The sequence below is a fragment of the Nerophis ophidion genome, linkage group LG12 (genome assembly GCF_033978795.1).
Source record: "Nerophis ophidion isolate RoL-2023_Sa linkage group LG12, RoL_Noph_v1.0, whole genome shotgun sequence".
Classification (NCBI taxonomy): domain Eukaryota; kingdom Metazoa; phylum Chordata; class Actinopteri; order Syngnathiformes; family Syngnathidae; genus Nerophis; species Nerophis ophidion.
In genome coordinates this window covers 27848447-27871460 of record NC_084622.1, presented here as the reverse complement: position 1 = coordinate 27871460, position 23014 = coordinate 27848447, and the positions used below count along the sequence as shown (strand labels likewise).

General features: G+C 40.1%; 2 protein-coding genes across 6 annotated transcripts in view; one reads left to right on the top strand and one right to left on the bottom strand.

Annotated features, from left to right (window-relative positions):
- kcnc1b (potassium voltage-gated channel, Shaw-related subfamily, member 1b) overlaps positions 1-1375 on the top strand; it is a 34707-nt gene extending 33332 nt beyond the window's left edge. For 2 of the 3 annotated variants that reach the window (XM_061917227.1, XM_061917229.1), the window contains one exon: positions 423-1375. In XM_061917227.1, coding sequence (XP_061773211.1) covers positions 423-532 — 110 coding nt within the window. In that variant the 3' untranslated portion in view covers positions 533-1375. Of the gene's footprint in view, positions 1-181; positions 382-422 lie in introns of those variants that run through there. The other variant, XM_061917230.1, reaches the window with a different exon arrangement.
- Positions 1-23014, bottom strand: part of sergef (secretion regulating guanine nucleotide exchange factor) — a 37857-nt gene that overhangs the window by 3909 nt on the left and 10934 nt on the right. Inside the window, exons 10-11 of one of the 3 annotated variants that reach the window (XM_061917233.1) lie at positions 19875-19911; positions 8011-11228 (exon numbers count right to left, since the gene is read on the bottom strand). In XM_061917233.1, coding sequence (XP_061773217.1) covers positions 11068-11228; positions 19875-19911 — 198 coding nt within the window. In that variant the 3' untranslated portion in view covers positions 8011-11067. Of the gene's footprint in view, positions 1-8010; positions 11229-19874; positions 19912-23014 lie in introns of those variants that run through there. The other 2 variants (XM_061917234.1, XM_061917232.1) reach the window with 2 other exon arrangements.

Here is a 23014-nt window from a genome sequence, read left to right as displayed (position 1 = left end):
TCCATTTTTATTCAACAGCACATGCATACACATTTTTTTCTTTTTGGTCGATACTTGGCTACTGAAGGAAACAGAATACCAGCTACGATGAGAGCATGACATGAAGTATCCGCATGAAAATGACTGAAACGTGAATCTCAACCTCTCAAAAAGCCGCATGACCGGGCATGTTTTTTTTCAGTGAGTCCAACAAGACAATCCATCCTTGTCTGATGCCTTGGCCATACATGATACATACGCATGGGAAAAACACATGGTAAACCTGCCTTTACCATGAGAGACTAACGGAGCACATTTCCTTTACCCTTTGAGTGTCATTTCACCTCTCCCTGCCCTGCGGAGGTATCAGCCATCAACCATCAATTCCCGCATAAAACATACTTGGTGTAATAATTTATTTTTGTTATTTTATATGTTTATAGAGACCCAGCGACAGCACCGGAGCAGACAACCAACTGATTCAGTTTGTGTTATGAACCATGGTGTACCAACCACAATGTGTATGACCCATAACGGCCCATCACCCACCTAGATCGTGCTGTAGCAAGCATTGTTGTGTGTACCACTTGCTTTTTTTCCCCAATGGGTGTAACAGTGGCAACCTGTACATCACTACACCGACTCAGAATAGATGTAGCACTGAGGACGTTTTGTTGTCAAGCCTTATGTAGCTCAGTATCTGTGACTGGTTACTGTGTTGTAATTTGTGTGCCTATATTTTTGGTGAATGCCAGTGCTGTAAATATGCTTTCTGTGTGTATCAATGTTTCTGAGTGATCATCAAATGTCTGTGTGGTGTGTCGAAAGAAACAAAAAGGTTGCTTCTATTTTAAACCCTGTCTCGTTAAACAGCTGGAAAACACACTTTTGCACTCTCATGCCCATCTCTTTAGAGACTTTTGCACTTTTTTGCACCACTGAACTTTTTTACATTTCGTTGATGTTTTTAGCCATCACAGAGAAAATGTCATACTTGAACACCATTCTTACCTTGTATCGGATGTGCTGTTATGAACTCATGCGGTAAATAATACAGTAGCTCTTTTTAGACTGTATTCAAGACATTTTAACAAGTTGCACTTATTTTTTTCTAAAATGTATCCTTTAGCAGTGCTTTTTCAGTTGACAATCGAGTATAATTGGCATTATTGTATGATTATTATCATCTTAGCGCAGAAATACCGACACAAAAACACTGTATACACAACACTGGACAAGTGCCTCTATTATGCAGATTCCTAAAATCAGTAGTTTAAAGACTAACATTGAGAATTCCCTTTTTCATTGTAAATCAGTCAACAGACGTTAATGAACCAGCAGTAGCGAAGTACACAAAAGGTATAGCGGATGTATGTCAACAAACTCAAGATGCCAGCTTTTACGTTAAAAAACAAACAAAAAAAATTGGGGTGTCAAAATCAGTGATTAAAAACATAGCTGTTTATCTCGCTTTAAAAAAGTGCTGACAACAGCACTCAATTTGAGGTATTTCTTTTCGAATTATTTACAAAACCAGGGAAGTTGGCATGTTGTGTAAATCGTAGAAAAACAGAAAACAATGATTTGCAAATCCTTTTCAGCTTATATTCAATTGAATGGACTACCAAGACAAGATAATTAACATTCGAACTAGAAAACTTTGATATTTTTTGCAAATATTTGCTCATTTGGGATTTGATGCCTGCAACATGTTTCAACAAAACTGGCACAAGTGGCAAAAACGACTGAGAAAGTTGAGAAATGCTCATTAAACACTTATTTGGAACATCCCACAGGTGAACTGGCTAATTGGGAACAGGTGGGTGCCATGATTGGGTATAAATCAGCTTCCATGAAATGATCAGTCATTCACAAACAAGGATGGGGCGAGGGTCACCACTTGGTGAACAAACGCGTGAGCAAATTGTCGAACAGTTTAAGAACAACATTTCTCAAATAGCTATTGCAAGGAATTTAGAGATTTCACCATCTACGGTCCGTAATATCATCAAAAAGGACTGATACAAAGTGGAAAAGTGTTCTGTGGTGTGACGAGTCAACATTTCAAATAATTTTTGGAAACTGCGGACGTCGTGTCCTAAGGACCAAAGAGGAAAATAATTATCCGGATTGTTTAGGCTGACCATACGTCCTCTTTTCCCTGAACATATCCTCTTTTGTGGGGGTGTCCGGGCGGGTTTTATTAAATGCGTCAAATGTCCGGCATTTTGAATTAGGGTTGCGTGTATTTTCAATGTAGGTCCAGAGTTAAGTTACCATATATATATATATATATATATATATATATATATATATATATATATATATGAAATACTCAAGTTGGTGAATTCTAGCTGTAAATATTGAAGATTTTGCATATTTTGTGTGTTTGCCATTAAAAACATAGTTTTGGTTGATAAAAAAGGGCGGAAAACAAACAAACAAAAAAACTAAAACATTTTGAAACGTGGGATAGATGTGAAGTTGATGTAGACTCCAGAGATTTAAGCATTAAATATAAAATGTACGTATGTCCTGGCACAACATTATCATTTCATGACTGAAGCAAAACACTTTTTACACCTTTATACTGAAATAAATATACCTACAACTTATTAAATAAAAGCATAGAAAAAACAACCAGCAGCGGTAAAGTTTAGATCCATGAAGGAAAGAAGAAAGTGACTGAATGTTTATAACTGAAAAATTTACATATGTATACACATTTGTTTTCTTTTTTTATTATTATTTTTAATGAATTAAGTAAAGTTTATGACAACCTTTTTCCAAAACACTATATGGAATGTGAGATACAACGGGATAATGAATACGTTCATCATTTGTTTTCAAAACGCTTAAAAAAAAGTGGGACCCCAAAAATGTACTGTGGAACCCCATTTTTATGACTTGATGGGGTCCCTGGGACCCCATTTTAAAAATCCTTAGCGCCAACACAGTAGTCAACGGAGGAGAATAAATGCTTTATTTAAATAAATGAATTATTCATAAAGCAAGTTTGAGTATCATTGGCAAATTTTCACCTACTCCCGGCCTTGGGACGCATATATGTGTCCTCTTTTTGGGATTTCAGAATATGGTCAGCCTATGATTGTTATAGGCACAAAGTTCAAAAGCCAGCATCTGTGATGGTATGGGGGTGTATTAGTGCCCAAGGCATGGGTAACTTACACATCTGTGAAGGCACCATTAATGCTGAAAGGTACATACAGGTTTTGGAGCAACATATGTTGTCATCCAAGCAACGTCTGCCTTTTTCAGCAAGACAGTGCTAAGCCACGTGTTACAAGAGCGTAACTTCATAGTAAAAGAGTGCGGGTAATAGACTGGCCTGCCTGTAGTCCAGACCTGTCTCCCATTGAAAATGTGTGCCGCAATATGAAGCCTAAAATATGACAACGGAGACTCCGGACTGTTGAACAACTTAAGCTGTACATCAAGCAAGAATAGAAAAGAATTCCACCTGAAAAGCTTCAAAAATTGGTCTCCTCAGTTCCCAAAAGTTAACTGAGTGTTGTTAAAAGGAAAGGCCATGTAACACAGTGGTAAAAATGTCCCTGTGCCAACTTTTTTGCAATGTGTTGCTGCCATTAAATTCTAAGGTTATGATTATTTGCAAAAAAAAAAAAAAGTTTCTCAGTTACCATGAATTGATTAACGTGGACCCCGACTTAAACAAGTTGAAAAACTTATCAGAATGTACGGAATATGTACTGTACTGTGCAATCTACTAATAAAAGTTTCAATCAATCAATCAATCAATTGGAACGTTAAATATCTTGTCTTTGCAGTCTATTCAATTGAATATAAGTTGAAAAGGATTTACAAATTATTCTATTCTGTTTTTATTTACGAATTACACAACGTGCCAACTTCACTGGTTTTGGGTTTTGTAAAACAAATAGGTGGAGATGTTGTGTTTGGTTACCTTTCCTGTCTCATACACGTACATCAATGTGTCACATTATCTCATGTTATAAAACTTACTCAACGACAGAAAATGAACTTATTCACTACGAATTTTGCTTTTATTTCATCCAAAGGCAGAGACAAGAGCGTGCGATGTATGACACGCACGAGGGTTTGAAACAACATTCTCTTTCATGCAAGTGTGGTCGGATTTTAAATATAATGTACATATCATTGTACATGTAATATATTGCTATATTGATGCACAAATGTGTTATCAGTATCAACTCAGCTTAATGTGGAACAACACACACCCGAAAGTGATGCCATCTCTCCATAGCTGGTGTCATATATGAGGCACGATATATAAAACAAATATATTGTCTATTGTGTCTTAACCATAGGGATGGGGCCCATTGCTAGGCCTCCAAAAAATATCTGTTTTGTCAGCTATCGGCCACAGCGGTATTCAGTTGTAATACACGTTTCCACCACTTGAGCCAGTCCAACCGTCCCCCTTGGGGTCACAGGTGCGTTGGAGCCTATAAGAGCTGCACTTGGGCGGAAAGCAGCGTACACCCTGGACTAGTTAGTCACCACCTCATCGCAGGGCTGTGGCAGTAGTTACAATCTCAAACTAAAAGAAAAAGTCCGGACCTAAAGTCATGGAGAAATTTCTTAAGCGCAAATATTATGAATAAATTGGTGAAGCTGTATTTTCATTTTCACCTGAACTTTATTGACAATTTAGTTCAGAAACATATTACTTTAGTTTATTCAATTTAGCACTACACTACTGTTTGTACAATGATTTTCTTTTTATTTTTGAGTCTCTTCTTATGCAATATGCTTGGTTCGTACTTATTTTTCTAATCAGTCTGACCTAAGTCTAAGGTTTATGTGTTAAATGAAAATATTTGTAATCAACACATTGTTTCATTTAATTTGACTAGGTTGTAAATTGTAAGTAGGTTAGATATAAATATTGAATACAATTAGTGAGATTACCAATTCAGTGTCTTGTGTAGTAGAAAAGTAGTGCCCCCAGGTCCAAGGTTAAGAGCCCCTGGTTTACTCCATGTTAAAACAAGACAACATTCAAACTAAAAAACAATAAACATACTTCTGATACATTCTTGAGGTATACTATGACTATTTTTACACTATTTGCTAGATATAATTAATCTCATCACCACTATTTAAAGCCGCTAACGTTAGTTGGATGCTGTGGGGCTGTCATGGTTGACTGGACTCTGCATCATTGCGTGGACATCAAGGGCCGTGCCTCTGGATTGGCAGACTGGGGTGGTGGTTAATCTATTTAAAAAGGGGAACCGGAGGGTGTGTTCCCATTATCGTGGGACCACACTCCTCAGCCTTCCCAGCAAGGTCTATTCAGGTGTGCTGGAAAAGAGGCTACGTCAGGTAGTCGAACCTCGGATTTGGTAAGAGCAGTGTAGTTTTTATCCTGGTCATATAACTTTGGACCAGCTCTACACTCTCAGTAGGGTTTTTGAGGGTGAATGGGAGTTTGCCCAGTCAGTCTGCATGTGCTTTGTGGACTTGGAGAAGGCATTCATCCGTGTCCCTCGGGAAGTCCCCAGAGAGTATGGAGTATCGGTCGCTCCCTGCATGATCAGGGTCAGAGTCTGGTTTGCATTGACGGCAGTATGAGGTGGCGACTTGTCCAGGGTGTACCCCCCTTCCGCCCGGTTGTAGCTGAGATAGGCGCCAGCACCCCCCGCGACCCCGAAAGGGAATAAGCGGTAGAAAATGGATGGAAATCGAACCAGTTTCCAGTGAGGGTTGGACTCCACTGGGGCGGCCCTTTTACACCAATTCTGTTTAAAACCTTTATGGATATAATTTCTTGACGCAGTCAAGGCGGTGAGGGGGATCCAGTTTGGTGGTTGCATGATTAGATCTCGCATTGTGTCGATGATGTGGTCCTGCTGGCTTCTTCTGACCAGGATCTTCAGCTCTCACTGGATCGGTTCGCAGCTGAGTGTGAAGCGACTGGGATGTAAACCAGCACCTCCAAGTCCGATTCATGGTTCTCTGCGCTGAAATGGTGGAGTGCCATCCCAGGGTTGGGGAGGAGATCCTGCCCCAAGTGGAGAAATTGAAGTACCTCAGGGTCTTGTTCACATGTTCCTGAGATCGACAGACGGATCATTGCAGCGTCTGCAGTGATGCGGACCCTGTATCTGTCCGTCGTTTACCGGTCAATCTACGTCCCTATCCTCACCTATGGTCATGAGCTGTGGGTTATGACCGGAAGGAGAAGATCATGGGTACAAGTGGCCGAAATGAGTTTCCTTTATCAAGTTGCGGGGCTCTCACTTAGAGATAGGGTGAGAAGCGCTGTCATTCGGGAGGAGCTCAAAGTAAAACTGCGACTCGGACACATCGAGAGGAGCCAGATGAAGTGGTTCAGGAATCTGGTCAGAATGCCCCCTGAACGCCTCCCTGGGGAGGTGTTTAGGGCACGTCCAACTGGTACGAGGCCACAGGGAAGACCTAGGACATGGCCTCCAGCTGGGCTGGAAAACACCTCGGGATCCCCGGGAAGAGCTGGACAAAGTAGCTTGGGTCAGGGAAGTCTGGGCTTCTCTGATTAGGCTGCTGCCAGCGTGACCAGACTTCAGATAAGCAAAAGAAGTTGGACGGATGAACGGACGTTCATTTTAGAATAGAGTACAATGCTTTATTGCCATCAAACATGAGACCATGTAAAATTTACAGGTGGCTACTTTGTTAGGTGCAGTTAAAATATAAGACAAACAATAAATAACATCCATCCATACAGTTTCTACCGCTTGTCCCTCTAGGGGTCGCGGAGGTGCCCCATCCTATTCCAGCTGCATTCCGGCATACACCCTGGACAAGTCGCTACCTCATCACAGAAATAAAATAAAATAAATAGCAGTACAAACAGCAGTGCAACAGTGAAAAACAGTGTAAGCTATTGGGACGGATTCAATATTCGAAAGGCCCGCATAAAAATAGTTTTTAACTCTGTTCTGCTCTTGTGTGACCGAAATGTTTTCCTGATGGCAGCAGGTAGAAAAAGTACTGACCAGAGTGAGAGGTGTCTTCCATAAAGTTCCTCTCCAAGGCATCAAGAGCAAGCAATGTCCTTTAGGGAGGGCAGAGAGCAGCCCATAATCTTCTACACTGTCCTGGTCACCTTCTGCAGGGCCTTCCTGTCTTCAGCAGAGCAGGTGGCAAACAACACAGTTACACAGTACATCAGCACTCAATGGTGGCCCGATAAAAAGATACCTGTAATTTCTACTCAAATTGGTTCCTCCGCAGCACAGAAGGGAAGTGGAGTCTCTGCTGTGTCTTTTTGACCAGTGCTTGAAGTGTTGGCAGTCCATATAAGGTCCTCCGAGATGTAAGTTTCCAGGAAGTTCAAGGAGGCCAGTCTCCACACATCTTCACCTCTCCTAAAATCAATGACCATCTCCTTGGTCTTTGTGGTGTTCAGCCTCAGGTTGTTCTTCGTGCATCATCCTGCCAGCGCCTGTATTTTCTCTCTGTAGGCTGTATCTTTACCACCCGTGATCAGATACACAACTGTGCACAAACTTGATGATGATGTTCGAGGGATGAATGGAGAACCAATTATATGTGTATGGGGCATACAGGATATAGGGTGTACAGGAGGGGGCCCAACACGCAGTCCTGAGAGGATTCAGTGCTGAGTGACAGGGTGGAGGAGCATAGTTGGCCCACTCAACAACGTATGGCTGGTTGGTTCGAAGGTTTTTTTTATCCAGGAAGCTCAGTTTCTCCACCAAAAATTTTAGGGATGATGGCACGAAATGCTGAGCTCTAGTCAACAAACAGCATTCTGACATAGGTTTTATGTCAGAGAAAAACCTCCTTTTCGCCATGGCTGTATTTTTGTGCTGCATGAAGTTCCACTCAGTCAAGCACAAGAAGAAGGTGAGGAAACTCGATGGCATACATAGACAGTAAAGTAAGAGAATAAAAATTGGATTAACAAGATTAAAAACATAATGTGCTAATAAATATGAGTATAATTAATCAATCAGAATTTGATACACCTAATTAAAAACAAAAGTCAAAAGAAAGTGTAAAAAAATCTGACAGTTTTTTTATTGATAGAGGAATCTGTGTTGGCCCTGCGATTAAGTGGCGACTTCCCGAGTGCAACTGAGCTAGGCTTCAGCACCCCACGCGACCCCGAAAGGTGACAAGGGGTAGAAAATAGATGTATGGATGGAACCGTAAAGGTTTAACGCAATTCAATTGTCGATGTTTGTTGACTTAGAATTTATAGATACGGAAAATGACCTCTTTATTCTGATAAGAAGAGTGCAATAAGTGTAAAAAGAAGTTAACCACCATATAGTGCAAAATAGTCTCTACCTCAAGTGTACCCTAGACAGTTCATTTTCAAAGGTTTTACAGGTATTTATAGTTAAGAGTCATTTTTTGACTTGGTAATAGCTTTATCTTTACAAGAATGCGCTAAAACTGTTCAATTTTGAGGGGAACACCACATATACCATCTTATATGTTTTACTAGAATTAAACATTCCAAAGAACAATATCAACTTTATTCAATTGAGTTGGATAAATGGCCCAAAAATGACACTGCCACCCAATGGTGTACTTTCAGTGAAACATATTTATCTTTTTTTAAGTAGTTAAATAGAAGGTATGTAGTAATTAAAAGTAAAAAATTGCAATGCAAATGTAATTTTATTTTACGTAAACTGCTGGCATTTTACGAGATGGTGATTTTCCATTCAATATACAAGAATCCCAGTGTGGTTCAACAAGGAAAGGCAGTAATGAGCACTGTAATTAGTAGATAACAACCATTACAGACATGTTCAAAGTGCAGCTTCCATTGTTTGTGTGGAAAAGTTAGTGTAAAAGGGACCAACTTTTTAACAAACAACTGCAAACACACTGCCAACCAACCACTGGGAACCGGGTTCTGGTCATTGTAACAATATTATTATTAAACAAACTCATTTAACAGTCATTATATGGAAGACGCAACTAAAGTGTGACTTTTAGTGAGAATTGAGTGTGTGTGTGTGTGCGCGCACACATAGTGTGTTTTGAACACTGATGTGTTTTGTTTGGCTAGTTCTCTTAGTTGGGTGTTCAGTGGTAGTTTTCATCAGTTGTTAGTTAGGGAATTTTTGGTGTCTTCTCTAAACAATACAGTTGAGACCTGTGTGATAAACAGTGTTAAATAAAATTTAACAAACAAACACAAATGATCATTGTCAGAAGGGTTTTTGTTTTCTTTAAAAACATTTTTAATTAAAAAAACATTTGTGCATTTGAGATATAAAGCATATTTAATTTGCTGAGTGTTATTAAATTTAAAAAAAGATATAAATAAAGTAACCATAATTCAAGCATTATTTATGAGCCATGCTGATCCTGCCGTGGCCTTGACCTGTGTGGTTTCCAGGTAGTGCACTGCAGATGCCTGCACAGCTTATAAATATGCAAGATGGTGCTGATATGGCAAATCTTTAAAGGGAAATTGCACTTGTTTTTATTTTGCCTTTCATGCACAATCTTTATTTGAGACAACAACACACATTTTCCTCTTTTTATGCAGTCTAAAATCGAAAATATGGCCAGTACTAGACGCCTAACAATAGGAATGATCTATTTCACCTAAAAAGCCCTCTAAAAAAACACCAACTATACTCAATTTACATGCCATGACCCAATTAACCAAGCCTAAGCGACAGTGGTATTGTAAGAGCTAACGCAGAGGGACTATTTTAGTAACACGGCGCCTTGTTGATGACGGTAACTAGCTACTGCAGCTCTTACCTACTGAGCAGATGGGCTGCATCACCCCTGAGTTGGTAAAAGTGTGCAATAAATCATAAGTCATGCCTCTCACCTGTATGCTAGACCCTGTGGGTATAAGCCAAGAAGTTGGTCAAATTTGAAATGTAACCTCTACCCAAAAACATTGCAAGGAAGATGGGATAGTATGCTCGTTTGCTGCCTCTTTTTTTGGAGGATCATGATGAATTTATCTAAATGGGGAAAATAAGTCTTGTGCTGAATCATATAAACATCCCATCAGTCAGCATCCTAGTTAGAGCGGACATTGTACAATAAGTGATTGTTGTATTATGTTCGTAGTTTGTATTTCTTGTTTAACACGACGCAGGATCTGTTAAGCACAGTTTCTAAAACTTGTGGCTCATACTCCGTATATTCGGACTCAAAAATATAGGGTTATGTATCATCATTTGTCCCAAAGTTGTCATCGCTGTCTCTAATGATTTCCACCATGAATTATTGTTGAAATAGTGAACGTTACGATGCGCTCTGTGAAATCAATGGGCCCATAAAAGTTCTGACAATGATTAAACTTACAAAAATACTTAAACATAAAATATTATAATAAATGTGCATGTTACTAAATTACATACAGTATATACTTACAGCATGTATATAAAATGTTGGAGGCTGTTATAGGCGGAATAGATCGAATCTCCATTAACTATTTTCTTAGCTGCCTCTTGCTAGCATTTATTTACGATTTAGACTGCATAAAAAAGTGTTGTGTGCTTGTCTCACAAAGTGATGGGGATTGACAGGCAAAATTTCCCATTAAGTTCATGTGACGCAAGTTTTGGTACAGGAATATTTCTGTGCAATAAGTAAATCACCCGGTGACACAAATGGCGGCTATAAAGTATGAGCATCAGCACCTCCCAACGTTCAAGATTACAGCAATAAAAACGCTGACATGGGAAGATGGACTTGATGCGGCGGCCGGGCCCATCCCCCACATTAGTCTTAACGTCTTCATTCATTCAGGAGGGACAACATGGTGGGAAGGGTAGGAATGACCATGTCCTGTAAAGACATCGCCCACCATCATGGCTGTTAAAGTGACGGGCAGGCCAGAGAAATTATTGGCCCCTGTCCACACCAGACATAAGTCATGACCACACACATCCAGATATTTATGACGCACGCACATAACTACCCTTGTCAATAGGAAGGTGAAAGTTGCTGCATATTTCCAAAACCTATTGAGTCAGTTCGTTCAGAAAATAATACAATTTCAGGAATTCAGGTCTAGTATTAGACATGCGCTGTCTCCAATATGTGCAGAGTTTATCAGTGGTCTTAGCACGTCTTCCCTGCGCACACCACCATTGAGTGTCCGGCCCCGCAGCCAATGAGAAGAGGCTTGACACCGAGAACGAGCTGTGGCTCAAAAACGTCGGCCAGTGAACCGTCTCCGCTTGTTCCGTGCTCGTTCCAGCCCCAGGAAAGCAGACGCCCCCCTGAGAAGGAGATGGGTAATGGGTCAGTAGAACCAAAAGAACACAACTCTTTTTTACATGCGAGCTAATATTAGCAGCCTGGAGTGGCGGGGAGGCTGCAAAGAAGAAAGGGAATCAGAAAACAAACACGCACACGCTGACACTCAGTCAGCCAGAAATAAAGCTTCCCTGCTCTTCACAGCTGGAGAGCTTGTTAGTGGGTGTGGTCAGGGCTGCATCACCGAGGAGACACGTGCCATGGCAACACAGTTACCTAATAGACCCCATTACCATGGCAACAGAAGCGAGCTTGCTTTCTCAAGGGTAACACATCCTCGAGCTCTACCTATCTGGCTGTCGTGTGCCTTTCACGCTTTGTCTTTCCGTCCATTTCATTGAGGCCTGTCTTTTTCTGCTTGGCTCTGTCAGTGTTTTGGATGCAGATATTGAAACATATGCTTTTGCTAGTTAGGAGACCAAGATGTCACGCCAGCAAGCTTATGTCAGTGTGTCAGTCTGCCAGCTATGGCCGATGCATTACAAACAAACATGCACCACGGGTCTTCATAATGACAGACAGTATTCAGTAACATGCCAGTGCTAATCTATAAATGAATTTCCTGTTTTGAAGCATTGTGTCCACCAGGGGAGAGAGCGCCTTATTTGGGCGCTGTGCTTTATTCCCTCACTGACAGGAGTATACCGCACATCAGTGTTTCCATGGCAACAAAGTGCTGCACTTTCTGCACAACAAAGACGGATTTGAAATCAAGACGCTGAAACCAAAAACCGTTTCCCAGCAAACACGTCCGGTTTTTAATGGTTTCAGGATCGACAGTTTAAAATGTCACAAACAATTAACACTTCCGCAGGTGTGACTTGTCATCCATTAATAGGCGTGAGAACATGAAAACTGTTCAGTCAGTAACACTAATCTTTTCTCAGCGATGGATGTGGCAAGTCCACCGGCTCCCAGCGATCAGACCACCAACTAAATGAGTGGGGAGCACTTCCCCAGGAGCAGATGTGCAAGGGTAGAGCAGGCAACTGATATAAGCAGCATGCAGTGCTCTCACTTCCTTTTTGTCTGACCTACTTCAGCACCAGAAATAGCAGCACTCAGGTCTCGGCTTCCAATCCTGTTTTGCTATTCCGTTGCTACTGCTGCCGCCAACACAACCACCGCCGATGTGCTCAAGACAGCAGGAGAAAATGAGGAGAAGGGAGGTGCATGAGGTTCACTTGTACGCTCCCTCTGCACGTTCTTGCCTTCCCATCCTTTAGAGCAGGGCTATTCAACCAGCAGGCCCAGGAATGACACCATACCGGCCCCCAAGTTCAGTTCACAACTTGGGAGACAAACATTTTTGCAACAAATTCCTAAAACACTAGAATGCTCCTGTTGTACAGAGGAACTTTGGCCACTGTAAACACATTGGCAGATCCTTGCACTAACATTTTAACCTTGCTAGACAACTTGTGATTTTTGCATCAAATGACTAAAAATACTCCACAGGAATATGAAACAAAAGTACATGCAGGTGCATCTAGAAATGTCACGTGGACCTGCCATCAAAATGAGGAAGTATAATGAGCAGGGACTTTTTTAAAAAAAGTTGTCACATGTTGAAAAGCACAAATTAATTTCAATAGGATATGTTGAGTTGAGATACAAGTGTTTTGAGTTAAGAGCTCTGTCACAAAACCAATTAAAGCTCATATACTTGTGATTTACATCACCGAGGCGTTCTTAAAGGCACCCCTTTAAGTCCTCTTTTTAGTTACATAATTTTTTTCGTAATACGATTTAATGTTGCTATAATTTATTTACTTTAGATGCAGTTTGTAGCCATTTGTTTAATGTATTAAGTTATGCCAGTAGTGCTCCTCAAGGTTATATTTTAGGTCCTCTCTTTTTCATCATTCAACTGGTGGCACACAAGTTCAGTTTAAATACGTGACTCACAATTTTGCAGCAGAATCTTAAAAATATGACAGTGCTTTCACAGAGATTATCTTTGACATTAGCTTTTTTCGCAGAAGAGTCTTAAAACAGCAGACCGCTCCTGTAATTATATAACAAAAATAAACAAAACAAAATCCAATGCCCACTGCAGATGTTCTTCAGAATTAACACAATAACACTGATAGCGAAGGGAGAAGTCCGTACCCCCGATCCTTAGCTTTCTGGAAATGTGGCCCCCAAAAACAATTTAGTTGAATACCCCTGCTCTAGAGCTTTATGACACTGTGACAGAGCGTCCCTGCTCATTATAATTCCTAATTTTGATGGCAGGTCCACATGACATTTATAGATGCACCTGCATGTACTTTAGTTTCATCTTCTTGTGGAGTATTTTTAGTCATGTTGATGCAAAAACTGGGCCAGATTATTTTTCTTGTTACCATTTAAGTTGGGGAGGGGGTGACGTTTGTATATTTGATTAGGAGGCACAAATGCTCAAAAGGTTTTACTTCTTGTTCAGGAATACCTGACACTGTTATTGGTCTTGTGCAGATTAAAAGGGACACTGCTTTCCAAAACATTAAACTGTAAAGACATGCCAGTAAATTTGTGTGTAGCTAATTCATCTCATTTACAGTCCTGCTCGCATAATTTCATCTGCCAGTGATCCCCCACATCTTGGCAAGCAGTAATTACTTCCTTCTGCAAAAGGCCACATAGCAATGAACTGACCTCAGAAATCCTCTGAAGCCACCAGAAGGATAACCATTTCATACCGAGGTTTTTACTGTAATATATTAGACAATCATCCAGTAAAGTGGTAAAATGAATACTACCATTTATATTTACAGTAGTATCTCAACTTGCGAGCTTAATTGGTTCTGTGACAGAGCTCTTAACTAAAAACACGTGTATCTCAACTCAACATCTTCTCTTGATATGAATTATATGGTCAAAACACTTTTGTTTCTGTGATTTGATTGTGTTTAGCAGTAGTTTATTACAATTCATTGTTTCTAAAATGTGTGTGTTTTATAATCCGTCCATGAGACTTTTAACATTCTTCTGTATAACCAAAGCTTGAATGCTTTCAATTTCTTTGATAAAGTTTTTGTTAAGGTCCATGTCCTAGAACCATACTGTAGGGACGACCACGCAGCATTTTAGCATTATTTTCCTTGTTTCAAATATTAATTATTTTGATGTTATTAGTTTCTATATATTTTCACATGACTTCCTAGCTATTTCAATTATTCTTTTTATTTAAATTTCAAACTACATCTGACCAAGATACACTATATTTTACACTTGTTCTAAAGTGCTGCCATCTATTACGGGGAACGGCGTGGCTCAGTTGGTAGAACGGCCATACCCGCAACTTGAGGGGTATGATCCCCAGCTTCTGCCATCCTCGTCACATCTGTTGTGTCCTTGAGCAAGACACTTCACCCTTGCTCCTGATGGGTCATGGTTAGGTCCTGGCATGGCAGGTCCCACCATCAGTGTGTGAATGTATGAGTTGAATGGGTGAATTTGACAATAGAGTCAAAGCGCTTTGAGTACCTTTAAGGTAGAAAAGCGCTATTCAAGTATAACCTATTAGGATTATTTTAGAAACTGGTTGATTTTTGCTTACTACCACTGCGTTGGTATTTTTCACACCCTAACCCTAACCCCAACCCTAACCCTAACCTTAACCCATGGACTTTTGGAAGCAATTACAGCCTCAAGTCATTTTGAAAACGAAACCACAGGCTGTCACACCGCTACCTCTCTATCTGGCTGTTATCTACCGGCCTTCTGGGCCCTATACGAATTTTATCACTGAATTTTCAGTTTGTCGTTAATCTGGTGACGCACGCAGATAATATAATTGTTGTTATAATGGGGGATATTAATATCCATATGAATACCCCATCAGGGCTTCACGGTGGCAGAGGGGTTAGTGCGTCTGCCTCACAATACGAAGGTCCTGAGTAGTCAGGATTCAATTCCAGGCTCGGAATCTTTGTGTGTGGAGTTTGCATGTCCTCCCCATGAATGCGTGGATTCCCTCCGGGTACTCCGGGTTCCTCCCACTTCCAAAGACATGCACCTGGGGATAAGTTGATTGGCAACACTAAATTGGCCCTAGTGTGTGAATGTGTGTGTGAATGTTGTCTGTCTATCTCTGTTGGCCCTGCGATGAGGTGGCGACTTGTCCAGGGTGTACACCGCCTTCCGCCTGATTGTAGCTGAGATAGGCACCAGTGCCCCCCGCCACCCCAAAAGGGAATAAGCGGTAGAAAATGAATGGATGGATACCCCATCAGACCCTCTGTTTGTAGCGCTCCAGAATATAATTGATAGCTGTGTTATTACACAAATAATAAATGAACCCACGCATCGCAACGGTAATATAATTGATCTAGTCCTTGTCCGGGGTGTCACCACCTCCAAAGTTATGATAGTCCCGTACACTAAAGTAATGTCCAATCATTACCTTATAAAATTTAAAGTTCTGACTCATTGTCAACAAGCTACTAATAACCACTGCTAAAGCAGCCGCAACATTAATGTCCCAATTGTGACTCCTGCTGGGCTACTGCCTTCGGTAATGGCGCCATTCCCAAATTATGTGAGCTCTATCAATAACCACACTAACAACTTTAACGATGCCCTGTACGACGCCATAGATAGTATAGCACCGCTAAAGCTAAAAAAAGGCCCCTAAAAGGCATACCTCCTGGTTTACAGAAGAAACTAGAGCCCTTAAACTATCATGTAGAAAGCTAGAACGCAAATGGCTTGCGACTAAACTTGTGGTTATCCATCAAGCATGGAGTGATAGTTTAATAACTTGTAAACGCACGCTTCCTTTAGCTGAAGTAAATTACAACTCCAATTTCATCCGCCTCAATAAAAACAATCCTAAATATTTGTTCAGTACAGTAGCATCACTAACCCAACAGGGGACTCCCCCCAGTAGCTCCACCCGCTCAGCTGATGACTTCATGAATTTCTTTAATAAGAAAATGTAACTCGTTAGAAAGGAGATTAAAGACAACGCATACCAACTACAACTGGGCTCTATTAACACAGATACGAATGTATGTACAACGGATATTGCCGTCCAAAATAGTCTCTCTCTTTTTGATGAAATTACATTAGAGGAACTCCTGTGACCTGTAAATGGGACAAAACAAACAGCATGTTTACTTGATCCACTTCCTTAGAAACTTATCAAGGAGCTGTTTTAAATATATTAGGTCCATCAGTGCTAAATATGATAAACATATCACTTTCCTATCGCACTGTTCCCTAAGCATTCAAAAAAGCGGTTATTGATCCTCTGCTCAAAAGACCTAACCTCGATCCTGACTTCTTGGTAAAATACAAGCCGGTGTGCCACCATCGCTTTATCTTGAAAATCCTGAAAAAAAATTGTTGCACAGCAGCTAAATGAACACTTGGCGTCTAACAATCTCTGTGAACCCTTTCAGTCCAGTGTCAGGGAAATACTCTATGGATACAGCCCTCGCAAAAATGACTAATGATCTATTGCTATCTATGGATGCTGATACTTCATCCGTGTTGCTGCTATTTGATCTTAGCGCTGCTTTCAATACCGTCGATCATAACATTTTATTAGAACGTATCAAAATGTATTGGTATGTCAGACTTAGCCTTTTCTTGTTTCAACTCCTATCTTACTGACAGGATGCAGTGTGTTTCCCATAACAACTGTAAAGTAACGTGCCGAGTTCCACATCTGCGGTCCCCTCAAAGGTTTGTCATTGTGCCCATTGGATATAATTTTTTCTTGCCCTAATGTGGGGTCAGAGGATGTCTGAGGATGTCGTTGTGGCTTGTGCAGCCCTTTGAGACACTTGTGATTAAGGGCTATATAAATAAACATTGATTGATTGATTGCGTGGGTTCTCTCCGGGTACTCCGACTTCCTCCCATCGCCAAAGACATGCACCTAGGGATAGGTTGATTGACAACACTAAACTGGCCCTAGTGTGTGAATGTGAGTGTGAATGTTGTCTGTCTGTCTATCTGTGTTGGCCCTGTGATGAGGGGGCGACTTGTCCAGGGTGTACCCCGCCTTCCGCCTGAATGCAGCCTTCACCCCTAAAGGGACAAGTGGTAGAAAATGGATGGATGGATGGATGATTGATTGATATCTTTGGGCAGTTTTGTCCAGTTGCAGCCTCTCTCAAGCTCAATCAGGTTGGATGGGAATTGTCGCTGTGCAACCATTTTTAGATCTCAAGAGATCTTCAATCATATTGAAGTCTGGGTTCTAGCTAGGCTACTCAAGGATATTTACAGAGTTGTCCTAAATCCATTCCTTTGATATCTTGGTTGCGTGCTTAGGGGCATTGTTCTCCTTAAAGATGAACCGTCTACCCAGTCTGATTTCAAGAACGATCCGGAGCAGGTTTTTATCAAGGATGTCTGTGTACATTGCTGCATTAAAATGTCCCTCTAACCTGACTAGTCTCCCAGTTACTGCTGCTGAAAAACATCCCCACTACATAATGCTACCACCACCATGCTTTACTGTAGAAATGGTAATGGCCTGGTGGTGATTGGTGTCTGCTTTCTTCCAAACAGGACACCTGGTATTCAGACCAAAGAGTTCAATCTTGTCTCATCAGACGAGATAATTTTGTTTACCATGGTCAGAGTCTTTTAAGTGCATTTTGGCAAACGTGCATGAGAAATTGCTTTGTCTGGATGTCCTCCTGGAAGGCTCTTCTCTCTCCACAGAAGAATGCGGTAGTTCTGAAAGAGTGACCATCAGGTTCTTGGTAAGTTGGTTACCTCGCTGACTAAGGTCCTTCTCCCCTCATTGCTCAGTTTAGACGGCCGTCCAGCTCTAGGAAGATCCTGGTGGTTCCAAACCTCTTCGATTTGAAGATTATGGAGGCCACTGTGCTCATTGGGACCTTCAAGGCACCATATATTTTTCTGTACCCTTCCACAGGTTTTTGCGTCTAAACAATCCTGTCCCAGAGGTCTACAGACAATTGTTTTTTATTTCACAGTTGGGTTTGTGCTCTGCAATGCACTGTCAAGTGTGGGACCTTACATTCTATACAAACAGGTGTGTGCCTGTCAAAATCTTGTCCAACCAATTGAATTCACCACAGGTGGACCCCAATTAAGTTGTAGGAACATCTTAAGGATGATTTGTTGAAAAAGGATGCTTTTAAGTTCACTTTTGAACTTCATGACAAAGACTGTGAATACTTGTGCAAATACGATTTCTAAGTTTTCAAAAATTTAAAATTTCCAAAAAATTATGAAAAAATAGCATTCATTATGGGATAATTTGTGTAAAATTTTGGGGACAATAATTACTTTATTCCATTTTGCAATAAGGCTCTGACGTAAAAGAGGTAAAATTAAGTGCAGTGAATACTTTCTGGATGCACTGTATTTGTGAAAGGTATTATTTCTCTTCATGACAGCAACTCCATGTGTGTGCTGTTCACCACCAGAATACATAATGTAGTTCTCTCTTTTTATTTTTCCACTTTCTATCCATTTTGTTTCAGCAATTCCAAAAATGTCCAGACTCATATTCTTGTATAAGGTTCCTGCTTTCCTGCGTGGTAAAAAGTTCTCAAATGACAGTTACCTATTCTTAAAGAGGAACTGCACTTTTTTTCCTATTGTTCACGATCATTATAAAAGACAAGACGATGCATGTATTATTTCTAATGCATTCTGAATATCAAATGAATGCAATGCGATCTGCTTACAAAGGAGATTATGGGAGCCGCTCAATTTTGCCTATAAAGCCTTTAAAAAAAAAAAAAAAAACATCTCCATTGAGGTATTATATGCATTTTGTAAGTATCTATGTAATACAGTAATGGACACTTTTATAATAACATTTATTATATATGTATTTTGCTCATTTTAAGCATACATGTTCCATTGATTTAAAAAACGCATTACAGCGTTCGCTTTTCATTTCCCAACTACGTCACCGTTTTCTACTCACTTCAGACTTCATGAAAGCCAACAAACAAACATAACTTACTGCGCAATATCTGCTGTCATTAGCATGCTGATTGCTAGGATGTTCTTTTATTCCAATTTAGATGAAGAATGATGTATAATCCTTGTGTAGAAAAGGTGGGTGGAACCAAGCGTCTTTTTGTGTTGTTCTCACTATTTTCCAGTCTAAATTGGCTGTCAAAGTGTACCAACTTGTCGGAATGCATCCTTGTGCTTCAACCATAATTAATGATCTAGAATAAAATTTTCAGAGGAAGCAGCTAATCAGTTGATCATGTCAACATTATAAATAGTTTGTGTGCGTTAGCGCTTATAATAAAAATATCACTAATACTTGGGTAATATTGAAGTCACGAAATGCAAATGTAGTATTTTTGGCGGATTTTGGGATGTTTTTTTTATTGGATTTTATGGGCAAAATAGCAGACCTCCCATTGGTTCCGCTGTAAGCAGACTTTAATTTACATTTATTTACAAATGAGAATGCATTAAAAAAACATTTGTCGTCATGTCTTTCATAATGATTGTGAACGATAGGCAAAATTCCAAAACAAGTGCACTTCCACTTGAAATTGAGGTACCACTGAACAGTATTCAATCTATTGTTAGCTATCCTAATCTGTGCTATCATTGAAATCAAATGCAGTTGTTAAACAATGCCTTTCTTTAAAGAGACTACTTACCAACAATGGCGAGGTTATGCTCAGATCCACATGCAATCTGCAGGGGGGGGGAAAAAAACCTTACAATTCATGCTGTTGGTTTACACTTTATACAGTGGGGCAAAAAAGTATTTAGTCAGCCACCAATTGTGCAAGTTCTCCCACTTAAAATGATGACAGAGGTCTGTAATTTTTATCATAGGTACACTTCAACTGTGAGAGACAGAATGTGAAAAAATTAAATCCAGTATCATCCATGGATACATGGATAATACAACAGAGGATTGGGAGAATGTCATGTGGTCAGATGAAACCAAAATATAACTTTTTGGTACAAACGCAACTCAGCGTGTTTGGAGGAAGAAGAATACTGAGTTGCATCCCAAGAACATCATACCTACTGTGAAGCATGGGGGTGGAAACATAATGCTTTGGGGCTGTTTTTCTGCTAAGGGGACAGGACGATGGATCCGTGTTAAGGAAAGAATGAATGGGGCCATGTATCGTGAGATTTTGAGCCAAAACCTCCTTCCATCAGTGAAAGCTTTGAATGGTTGACCAAATACTTATTTTCCACCATAATTTACAAATAAATTATTTAAAATGTGAATTCCAGGATTGTTCTTTCACATTCTGTCTCTCACAGTTGAAGTGTACCTATGATGAAAATTACAGACCTGTCATCATTTTAAGTGTGAAAACTTGCACAATCGGTGGCTGACTAAATACTTTTTTGCCCCACTGTATGTATGTCCTCGCCAAACATGGCTGAGCCACTAGACACTGAGAAAACATTAATAAGATCAAACTTATCCCAACAAACACTTTTGTTATTAATTTCCTCTTAAAAACGTTGAGATTTGATGGAAAAACATAGCAACTCTTTTAATAAAGCTGCTGGATGCAGGTGAAGTTCATGCTAAGGACGAGTGTGCACCCTGTTTTTGCAGACCAAAAACTTGTTTTTCTTTTAAAAGAACGGCTTTAACTTTGGAATTTTTGCACCACTCTTAACCACAGCAAAACTTGGAAATGCCACAAACCATTAATATATACATCTCAACTGGAATAGAAACATTAAAAGGTCTCCAAGTGCTTTTCTTCATTGTTATAGCCCTCTCCTATTGCGATAGAACGATAATGTAGATACATCTTCTCTAAGAGTACTTTGCTGCTTACTTTCCTTTTAGTTTTAGCATACATGAGTGGCAGGTGAGTGCAATCATTTGCTCCTCCTGTTATGCTCATACACCTCATACAAATATAACAGCTAACTAAACATTAACTCGGTGGGAGTGCACACACACGCAATGCTGTGACCGAGAGACGACTATCATGGCTGAGCAAGCAAGGAGATTCATTGTCGACTCAGCAAACCCATCTTCACCTTTAGCTTTACGCACGGAAGGTGATGGCCCGTTGACAGACGCCACTGCTGCAGCAACGATTTCTGAACGTAGGACAAGAACGATCCATCGCTTGCCCTTGGCCGTCCCTGACATAAGTTTTATTAGCAACCATGTCCTTTCAGCTACCATTTAGACTATAGGTTAACTGCTGCAGTCCCCTGATGGTGTCACATTGGTCCCAGTGGACGAAGAAACCTCTGACTGGGCAGGATGTTATTGGTTCAGTCCCTTGTGGGTGATAACGGAAAATGTGCATGCTTTTTTATTGCACATATAATGATAAAGAAGCCTCTTTCTCGCAAGGTCAACTGTGGCGCTCAGAGAATGAAATGACTTTTAACTGCTTTCTTTTTTCCATTTGTGGGTGTGTAGCTCCTCCTGCTGGACTAACCAGGTAACAGAAGATGAAAACTACCCCAAAATTCACACTACAAAAACTGATCTTGTAATTTTTTTCTCCAAGATGTAAGTACTGTAACTATTTATTGGCTAGCTGATATTTTTTATAATATATTAGTCGTATCAAATTCACTTTATTTGTACATAATCATTAAATAAGTTTCTGGTGTTGCCTCTCTGCTGAAAACATTACATAATTTGCATCCCTCTGTTTTATAAACTGCTGTCTTCACCAGGGGTGTTCAAACTATTTTAGTCCGTATTGGACTAACAAAAATTTGGTTCTGATTAAGTTAGTGTAGTTATATAGGTATTAAATATATCCATCCAGCCATCCATTTTTTTCCGCTTGTCGCTTCTGAGGTCGCGGGGGTGTTGGCTACACCCTGGACAAGTCGCCACCTCATCACAGGGCCAACACAGATAGACAGACAACATTCACACTCACATTCACACACTAGGGACCATTTAGTGTTGCCAATCAACTTATCCCCAGGTCCTTGTTTTTTTTGGAGGTGGGATGATGTGTAACATAATTAAATAAGAATCTAAATAAATTTGATATCGAAATCACTACACTAACTTCAGTTGTTTTTTTATTACAGGTATCCCTTGCTATAGTTGTTTTTTTATATATTTTATTAATATATATTAAAACTATGTGTGATGTCTCAGAGTGATGATCTGTGATCACGTTAACACAGCTGTTTTTACATGTAATCTGCGATCGCAATGCTTTACGTCTGCATATTAATTTCATACCAAATTGAAGAGGGAAGATTGCCAAACATGTAAGAACACAGTACAACCTGCGGCAAAGCCATTTTTTCGAGGGTACACGCCAATACGCTGTAATATGGATGCGTGTGCACACGCACACAGAGTTCAACAATTTTTTTGCCACACAGCAGAGCTTTGATTGTGGTGTGACAACAACCATTTGTACCAAAACAACAATTCAGATTGCATTGATTAAAACAAGCTATAACAAGACTGAACAACACATTACTTCAACTAATTCAACAGACCCTGATGACAATGCAATATGAAATATAAATAAAACATTGAACATTAACAGTATGTGAAAGTTCCTCTACTTACTTGTTCACTTCCCTGACAACCTCCTTAAAGTTTTGTAATCAGAAATATCAGGCAGATAAGTGCGCCAAACACGGTAAAGTGTGGAGAGTGTTTTACGTATCACCCATTAAGCAATGTAGTGTATTTATTATATATTTGTAATTTGAAATTATATCAACCAATCAATCAAAGTTTATTTATATAGCCCTTCATCACAAGTGTCTCAAAGGGCTGCGTAAGAAACAACAACATCTTCGGCTCAGATCCTACATC